Raw genomic sequence first — 9,935 nt, forward strand, 5'->3', positions numbered from 1 at the left:
CTAAAATATCCCCTGCTGAGAATGATGCATTAAGCTTGCCTGTCTTTGATGAGGAGATATGGGCAGTTATCGAGTCTGCTAATCCCAACGCGGCTTTGGGACCTGATGGTTTTTCCATTCCTTTCTTTAAAAAGTTCTAGCCACAACTTAAGGCCCTCAAGATCATTCAAGGGTTTTGTCTTGGGACAGTGGATATCTCCCGCCTTAATTATGTTGTTATCTTCCTCATCGTCCCTAAGGTCAAGGGTGCGGAGCTGATATCCCAATTTAGGCCGATTGCCATTATTAATCATATGACAAAATTTCCTGCCAATGGTTTTAGCATGCACCTGTCCCCTTATGCGCTTCGCACGCTTAGCCGCAATCTACCTTTGTGAAAGGCAGATTCATCCTTGATGGGATTCTCTGCCTTCATGAGACTGTCCATGATTTTAAATCCCGCAGTGTGAAAGCGGTGATTCCTAAGTTGGACTTCGAGAAAGCGTATGACTCGGTTAGTTGGTCTTTCCTCAGACAGTTGTTGCTCGCCAAAGGCTTTGAAGGGGCGTATGTGCATAGGATTATGCAGTTGGTTTCCGGTGGGCACACGGCGATCTCGGTGAACGGGCGTACCAGTTCTTTTTTTACCAACGGCAGGGGCCTAAGGCAAGGGGATCCGGCTTCCCTGGACCTTTTTAACTTTCTTGCCGACGCTTTCTCGCGTATTATGTCTTAGGCTGCTACTTCGGGCCATATTTCTTCAGTAATTTCTCACCTCATCCCCCACGGGGTCACCCACCTCCAGTATGCCCACGATACCATTATCATGGTGGAGCTTAATGATTCCTACCCTGCCCATCTCAAGTTCATCCTGCTTTGCTTTGAAGCTCTGTTGGGGCTTAGAATTAACTTCGCGAAGAGCGAGGTCAATATAACTGGTGTTGATGACGGTGAGGCTAGGCGTGTGGCGCACCTCCTTAATTGCAGCATGGGTTCCTTTCATTTTAAATACTTGGGTCTCCTGATTGCCTATGATGAGCTTTGTGCCAAGGAGTTTGCACCTATTGTGACCAAGGTTGGCTATAGGGTGCTGCCGTGGAGGGGCAGATACAATACGATTGCGGGAAAGGTGGCCTTGACTAATTCCTATTTATCCTCCCTTCCTATGTTCACCATGGGATTTTACCTTCTCTGTGCGGGTACGCATGATGGTTTCGACAAGCATAGAGGTGCTTTTTATTGGAATTATGCAGAGAATAAGTGTAAATATCGGTTGGTCAAACGGAACATCATTTGTAGGCCCAAAAACATGGGAGGTTTGGGCATCATTAATACCGCGGTGATGAACAAATGCCTTATGATCAAGTGGTGGTGGAAAATTATGTCCTCGGGCCGAGGCTCCATTTGGTTCTCTATTCTCAAGGCAAAATATTTTCCCTCCTCTAATCCTATATGTTCACCTCCCATAGGGGCGGATCTCAGTTCTGGAAGGATCTGGTTATGGTGCGTCCGATATTCAAAGACCATGTCAAATTTCTGGTGGGTAATGGCGCCTCGACCTAATTTTGGTTGGACTGGTGGTGTGGGGACTCTACTCCATAGGTGACCTTCCCTACGTTATTCTCTTTCTACCCTAAACCTGATATTTCCATTGCGGAGCTTGCGGGTAATAATTGGGACTTGGCCTTCCAGCGTGCGCTGTCTCCTGAAGAGTTGGTTCAACGGCAGCATCTTGCTTCCCTTTTCCCTCGCTCCCGGAGGCGGAAGAATTGGTGGTCTGGCCTCACTCTTCCTTGGGCCACTTCTCGGTTAAATCCTTATATTCTAAGATGATTGTTGGTACTCCGTCGACTAAGTTCTGTCAGATTTGGCGTTCGTGTGTTCCTCCTAAGATTAAAATCTTCATGTTGCAAGCTTTCAGGGGTCGCCTCTCGGCTGCTGATCAGATTAGGAAACGCAACGGCCCGGGCTCGGATCATTGTGCCTATGTGATGCTTTGAAGGACACCAATTATATATTCTTTAACCGTGTCTTGGCTAAATGAATCTGGTGTTGCTTTCGATCTTGGTTGCGAGTGACTTGGCCCCTTCATCTTTCTCTGAGCTTTGTAATCTCGTCAGTCCCCTGGTGGGAGATACGAAGCATTTGTTCTAAATTGGGCTCGCGGTGGTCTGTTGGGCTTTATGGACTACCAGGAACAAGTTTACCATTGAACACATCTTTCCTGCTAAACCTGCTGATTGATTATTTAAAGCTTGCTTGTTCCTGTAGTAGTGGAGAGATTAGTGACAAAGCCAACTTCGACATGTTGTTGTGTAAGATTCGGTCCTCGGCTTCTTCCATTTCACGGCAGGAGCCTCGTGTCTAATCTCGGAGTGACGGTGGGCTTGGAGGCAGCCTGTCCTTGTTGCGGTTTTCGTTGATAGTCCGACCTGCGTGCCGTGAGTTTGGCTCGCGCACAATGTATCACACTCTATGTTTCGCGTCTCGCCTTGGTTGGCGGTTTGGACTCGTGTTATATGTTGTTTCTGACTCTGCCTAATGGAAGTCGGGCTCATGCCTTTTCTCTAAAAAAGGAGTTTCAGCGAGCTTATCAAACTTCGATAAGGTGAAACGTGTAACATTATTAATGTGCGCACTGTCTACTATTCTTAGTGCTTGAAAAGCAAGGATTTCAATTCATTTCAGGCACTTCGTTCACCTTTAGGACCTGCACATAAATCCTTAAATCCTTTACGCCTTGCGCATTCAAGACGGCAGATATTAGAAGATCCAACATAATTTAGAGAAAAATAAAAGATGAGCTCCGCCAAGATCAACTGGTAAGAAACTAAGACCTTCCAAAGTATCAATTTGTAATACGCAACTCCGTTTTACAGTTAATGTTATTCATGTCTGTTTATCATCGAATGGTAAACCATTTTGTGTGGCGCAACACTACTCTTCCCGGACCTGGAATTACCATAAGACACGAAGACCTTCCAAAGAAATATCAATTGGTAATAATTGGTAATATCTTTTTTTTCCTGTTGTTCAAGCCTGTTTCTCAGCGAATGGAAACATTTTTGGATCATGCAATGGTAGTCTTGCTGGACCGTGGAATTTACCATATATGCCAATCACGGAGTTGCAATCATTTTAAAATGTTGGAATTACTTAATTGTGGTCCTCCATTGCATGCTCGTCTTGTGTGGTGCTGTAGGCACAACACAAGTGGATTGCTCCTATTTTGTCAGCTTTGTAGCACGAGTGGTTCTGCAAGTGCCGTATGCGTATGGCCGAGGACTGAACCCACGGCCGCCGCTGGGATTGAGTGCTTCAGAAGCATCTCCACGAATGGCCGAGACAAAGAAAGAGAGGAAGGCCACACAGGAGTCATCTATACTGGCTGCTTCCAAGCATTTCCGAGAGGATTAGACGCCTGCCACAAGACTTCACAGGAGTAACTGCCTGTTTCTGCTAGTGCTGCTGTTCTTGCTGCTGTTCGTGCTCCTGCTCCTGCTTGGTGTCCACGTACCAGCCACCACGGCTTCAGGTAACTATGGATTGTTCATCTGTGATTAGTTCAAGCACATGTGTCGAGCTCTAGTTGCGTCTTGCTCACACCATCTCTTCTCCACTGATTATTCTGCAGTGTACTTGTGGTGTGCCACGTGTGCTGCGGGAGTTACTTTTGAGCCTTCCAATGGCAGAGCTGGTGGCGACCATTGCGATTCGGCCACTGGTGTCCATGCTGATGAACAAGGCGTCCAGCTACCTCCTGGACCAATATAATGTGATGGACGGATTGGAGAAGCAACACAAAATTCTCAAACGCAAGCTTCCGGCCATCCTTGATGTCGTCACTGATGCTGAGGAGCAGGCGAAAGCCCACAGAGAAGGGGCGAAAGCCTGGCTCCAGGAGCTCAAGACGGTGGCATATGAGGCACATGAAGTCTTCGACGAATTCAAGTACGAAGCACTCCGCCGTCAAGCCAGGAAGGATGGGCACTACAACAAGCTTGGCTTCGATGTGATAAGACTCTTCCCCACTCACAACCGTATTGTTTTCCGTTACAAAATGGGTCGCAAGCTTTGCCGGATTCTGCAGGCCATTGAGGTACTCATAGCAGAGATGCATGCCTTTAGGTTCAAGTACAGACCACAGCCGCAGGTGTCCAAGCAGTGGAGGCAGACAGATCATGTTATCATCGACCCACAAGAAATTGCCAGTGAATCCAGAGAGAAAGATAAGAAGAATATTGTTGATATACTACTTGGTCAAGCTAACAATGCAGAGCTCGCAGTTGTTCCCATCATTGGAATGGGAGGCCTTGGCAAGACCACCTTAGCGCAACTCATATACAATGATCCTGAAATTCAGAAGCATTTCCAGTTGCTGCTTTGGGTGTGTGTCTCTGACACATTTGATGTGAACTCCCTGGCCAAGAGTATAGTTGAAGCATCTCCCAGTAAGAATGTTGATACAGATAAACCACCACTGGATAGACTTCAAAAATTGGTCAGCGGACGGCGGTATCTCCTTGTATTGGATGATGTTTGGGACAACAAAGAGTTACGTAAGTGGGAAAGGCTGAAGGTCTGCTTGCATGGTGGCATGGGCAGTGCAGTGTTGACAACAACTCGTGATAAACGGGTTGCTAAAATTATGGGTGCAGATAGGGCAGCCTACAATCTCAATGCTTTGGAGGATCCCTTCATAAAGAAAATTATTGAGGCTAGAGCATTCAGCCTGGACAAACAAAAGCCTGCTGAACTAGTGGAGATAGTTGATGAGATTGTGAAGAGATGTTGTGGCTCTCCATTAGCTGCAACTGCACTGGGTTCTGTACTTCGCACCAAGACCAGTGTGGAAGATTGGAAAGCTATATCATCTAGAAGCAGCATTTGCACTGATGAAACTGGAATTTTACCAATACTCAAACTTAGCTACAACGACTTGCCTGCACACATGAAGCAGTGCTTTGCTTTCTGTGCTGTGTTTCCCAAGGATTACAAGATTGATGTGGAGAAGCTTATCCACCTATGGATTGCAAATGGCTTTATCCCAGAACACAAGGAAGATAGTCTTGAAACCACTGGAAAACATATTTTTGATGAACTGGTCTCAAGGTCATTCTTTCTGGAAATTGAGAAAAGTAAAAAGTTTGAGCGGTATTATTCCATAACTACTTGTAAAATCCATGATCTTATGCATGATGTTGCAATGTCTGTTATGGAAGAGGAATGTGTTGTTGTGACCATGAAGCCAAGTGAAATTGAGTGGCTAGGAGATACTGCTCGACATTTATTTTTGTCATGTGAAGAAATGGAGGGTATTTTGAATGATTCTTTGGAGAAAGGATCCCCTGCCATTCAAACACTAATATGTGATAATCATATGCAAAGTTCATTGAAGCATCTATCAAAATATAGCTCTTTGCACGCCTTAAAGCTTTCTATTAGAGGCACAGAATCATTTCTTCTCAGAGCAATGTATCTGCATCACTTGAGGTACCTTGATCTCTCCAACAGTGATGTCAAAGCACTTCCTGAGGATATAAGTATTCTATATAACCTGCAAGTGTTAGACCTTTCCAACTGTTATCGTCTTGATCAACTTCCGAGGCAAATGAAGTATATGACTTCCCTCCGCCACCTCTATACTCATGGATGTTGGAAGTTGAAGAGCATGCCTCCAGGACTAAGAAAACTCACTAACCTGCAGACACTGACATGCTTTGTGGCAGGACTTCATGGCCCTGATTGCAGTGATGTTGGAGAGCTGCATGATTTAAAGATTGGTGGTCAGCTAGAGCTACGTCAAGTAGAGAATGTTGAAAAAGCAGAAGCAGAAGTGGCAAACCTTGGAAACAAGAAGGATCTCAATCAACTGACGTTAAGATGGAGTAAGGTTGGCGACAACAAGGTGCTTGACAAATTCGAACCTCATGGTGGGCTGCAGGTTCTGGAGGTACATTACTATGGAGGAGAGTGCATGGGTATGTTGCAAAACATGGTTGAGATCCATCTTTTTCATTGTGAAAGATTGCAATTATTGTTCAGGTGCAGTACAATCTTCACTTTTCCAAGACTGAAGGTGCTTACGCTAGACCATCTGTTGGGTTTTGAGAGATGGTGGGAAATAAATGGGAGGGAAGAAGAACAGACAATATTTCCTGTGCTTGAGAAGTTGTTCATTAGTAATTGTGGTAAGTTGGCAGCATTACCTGAAGCACCATTGTTGCAAGTACCTTGTGGTGAAGGTGGTTATAGAGATGTACATTCAGCATTTCCTTCCCTAAAGGTTCTCGAAATAAAAGAGTTGGAGAGCTTTCAGAGATGGGTTACACTCGAAGAGACTCAAGGAGAACAAATATTGTTTCCTCGACTTCAGGAATTATCAATTGAGGAATGCCCAAAGCTGATAGCGTTACCTGAAACACCATTTCCTGCCCTCAAGGTGCTCAAAATGAAAAGGTTGGAGAGCTTTCATAGATGGGACGCTGCTAAAGGAGAGCATATATTGTTTCCTCAGCTTGAGAAATTATCAGTTCAGAAATGCCCAAAGATAATAAATTTACCTCAAGCACCAAAACTCAGTGTATTAGAAATTGAAGATGGCAAGCAAGAGATATGCCATTGTGTAGACAGATATTCGTCTTCATTGAACAATCTGATATTGAAGCTAGATTGCACTTCAATTGTACCGATGGAAAGCAAGGAGAAATGGAACCAGAACTCATTCTTTGGAGCGGGTGCACCAGAGCCGTCATACTATTTTCTACATCTTCAAGAATTGGAAATTAGTGGATGTGATGTGCTCATCCATTGGCCAGAGAAGGTGTTCCAAAGCTTGGTATCCTTGAGGAGATTAGGGATTACAAACTGCAAACAACTTGTTGGATATGCAAAAGTTCCTCTTGAGCCATCAACAACTAAAAGGAGTCAATGCCTGCCAGGTCTGCAGTCTCTTGAGTTAAAAGATTGTGCACGTTTGGTAGAGATGTTCAACATCCCGACATCTCTCAAGATAATGGACATTGAGTCATGCCCTAAACTTCACTCCATTTTTGGCAAGCAGCAGGGCATGCCAGAGTCCGTTGAAGGTTCTTCTTGCAGTGAGGCGATCGTACATGCAACTCTATCAGAGTTGCCATCCTCACCAATGAGTCACTTTTGTCCATGCCTAGAATCTCTATGTTTGTCTGCATGTGGAAGCTTACCAACGATCCTAAATATACCTCCATCTTTAAAGACCTTAAAAATGTATGATTGTAGTAGTATTCAAGTCCTGACATGTCAGCCGGGTGGACTCCAGAATCCAGAAGCCACTACTTCCATAAGCAGAAGACCAATCATGCCAGAGCCACCACCAGCAGCAGCGACAACTGCAAGAGAGCATTTACTTCCTCCCCATCTCGAATATCTAGTAATACAGGACTGTGCTGGCATGTTGGGTGGGACTCTCCGTCTGCCTACACCCCTCAAGAGACTTGACATTATTGGCAACAGTGGGTTGACATCGCTGGAGTATCTGTCACGAGATCACCCATCATCGCTTGCAGTCCTTCACCTTCGAAGATGCAGTACCCTGGCATCCCTGCCAAATGAGCCGCAAGTATACAGGTCCCTCACTTATCTTGGAATTAGAGGCTGCCCTGCTATAAAGAAGCTCCCTGGATGCCTGCACCAGCAACTGGGCAGCATCAAATACAAAGAAGTGGATGCCCATTATGAAGGTATGCAGCACGTATTTTTTTTCTTTTCCGCATCCCATCACATGTACCACGTCAACACACATTTGTACAAGTTTGTTCTCCATTGTTTTAAACCATCACATGTGTCATGTGGTATAATTTTACATGTTATGTTGGTTCATAAAAGTTCTGACGTCATATGTGATATGTGCAGTGATGGCATTTAAACCAAAGACATGGAAGGAGATACCAAGGCTAGTCCGTGAGCGGAGGAAGGCCGCTCGAGAAGACAGGGAACGCCAACGATCCACGAGGCAGGAGTAAGTAGGTTGGAAACCACGTAGAAAGGGCATCGATTCTGATTGCTCTGAAGAATGTACAAGGTTATGCCGTGAATTTAATCAATCGGCTTTGCTGAGCTTTGTCCTCTATCTGTTTTCGCTTTGTTTAGTTAACTGATGAGAAGACGCTGGCCTTTAACTTGTTCAATAAACTATTTCAACTGTGGCTTTATCTGCTTGGATACTGTGGCAGTGCTGATGACTGGGGAGATGGCGGCGGCATGCCATATGATCCTTTTCGCAAGGGGAACTAAAGCTGTAGCTTGTTTGAGAAACTTTCCAGCACTCTGCAGTTTGTATGTTGTGGATTTTGGGTGATAGGCCTGATCCCTGAATGTTGCTCTGCTCTGCTTTGCTATGGGAATGGCCTGTGATTGCTTCTACAATTTAACTGTGCCGCAGTCGCTCTTGGTTGGGAACTGTCAGGGCCTGCGGTGTAGGGCTAATTGCTTAGGCGTCGAGTCGAGCATCTATGAATCCACATCTTAGGCCAAGAGACTATCTCATTTTGATCTGGTTTGCTGCTGCCCGGCCAAGCAGGAAAACAGGGAAGAAACAACTTCGAAAGAGCTACACCACCAACAGTGACATCGCGCTTCCATCGCCCACTGCGCTACCGCGCTCTGCATGTTCGTCATGCCGACGAAGCGTCGCCCACAACACCATGCTGACCTGCGAGCGACCACGCTAACCGCTCAGGGGCGCAGAGTAGTCAGTACATCGCTTTTGTATCCTTTGATCCTTTAGTTGATTTACAGTCTCCTGTAGTCAGTCCACTGCTTTTGACCCAAGATTCCTGTTTCTCCGTTATCTATGTGTTTCTCTGCTGTCTGGCGTAAGTGTGGCTGCTTAGTGGAGGCATTGACCTTTTAACTAATTCAGACACTTGATTATTTCTCCAAGGCAAGTTCAGAAAAGATTCTCAAGTTTGTGAACTTTTTGATCCTGTCTGAAGCAGAGCTTTACAAGACTACACAGTGCCATGGCACAAGGTTTCTTCTTCTTTATCTATTGAAGGAGCAATGACTAGCTATGTATGTGGTCGACCGAGTGTTTTGCTGTGCTGTTATAGATTTGATTTGAACGGCGATCTCTTCCATGAGCTGTTTTACAATGGAATTTTGTTTGTTTCAGAGTCTGGTGAGCACTCCATATTAACATTTCTTGCAAAACCATGATCCTTCCTTGCAGGTGCAGAGTCCTCATGGTGCCCCCATGACAAAGCCTGTTCCCAGGTATGTACGGTTGTTCGGTTAAACAGTAGCTTGTTGGATGAGAAACGGGTGAAGACAAATACTTGCAGTGCTCTGGTGCTGAAAGCTGTATGTCTGTATGCGGACAAATACTTGCTGTATGTTGGTTTAGCAGAAGCTGGGAATTTTCTCTAGATATCTGAATAACATGGTGGCTGCTGAAGAGGTAGGAGGACATCAACTTCTCTATGTACAGGCATTTGTAAGCTATCACTTCTTGTCTCTGTACACGCATACATATGCATGCCTGGGTGAAATTAGTATCGGTAAATTCATACGTAGGATTACAAATTTAGTTAGCACCATTCATTTTTCTTTTACCCAAAATATTCAGCCTTCTATATATTCTGCTTCATGTGCCTGAACATTCTGTTAGCATATAATAATATACCACTAGATTGTTATTGGCTTTGCTGAGCTTTGGAATTGTGTTCCCGTTGAGATATTTTTTAATTTTTTAAAAACGATGACCCTCGGTCTCTGCATCTGGACGATGCATACAGTAATTTTATTAATTATGCACAAAGACCTTACAAAGTAATACATCAGTAAGTTTAAAGGCGTCATCTTTGCCACATCTGTCGCTACTCATATACAGTTGATGAAGGCGTGTTGATAGTCCGGGTCGAATACCAAACAGACCTCGCACCCACGCCTAACATCTAAAGTCGGAGGCCTCAACC

At 44.9% G+C, this 9,935-nt stretch overlaps 1 protein-coding gene across 1 annotated transcript; it reads left to right on the plus strand.

The window, feature by feature from the left end:
* Window positions 1–3,664: 3,664 nt before the first annotated feature.
* On the plus strand, window positions 3,665–8,126 carry LOC123403393 (putative disease resistance protein RGA4). Its single transcript, XM_045097332.1, has 2 exons — window positions 3,665–7,700; window positions 7,873–8,126. Exons 1-2 carry the CDS (start codon window positions 3,665–3,667, stop codon window positions 7,980–7,982), a joined length of 4,146 nt encoding a protein of 1,381 aa, XP_044953267.1. The 3' UTR covers window positions 7,983–8,126.
* The last annotated feature ends 1,809 nt before the right edge of the window (window positions 8,127–9,935 follow it).

Source organism: Hordeum vulgare, chromosome 1H (genome assembly GCF_904849725.1).
Source record: "Hordeum vulgare subsp. vulgare chromosome 1H, MorexV3_pseudomolecules_assembly, whole genome shotgun sequence".
Lineage (NCBI taxonomy): Eukaryota > Viridiplantae > Streptophyta > Magnoliopsida > Poales > Poaceae > Hordeum > Hordeum vulgare.

Excerpts from the sequence above, each read along its gene's own strand:
- LOC123403393 (XM_045097332.1), top strand. The coding sequence starts at position 3,665 with ATGGCAGAGCTGGTGGCGACCATTGCGATTCGGCCACTGGTGTCCATG. Across the intron at positions 7,701-7,872 it reads AGTGGATGCCCATTATGAAG|TGATGGCATTTAAACCAAAG; the intron begins GTATGCAGCACG and ends TGATATGTGCAG.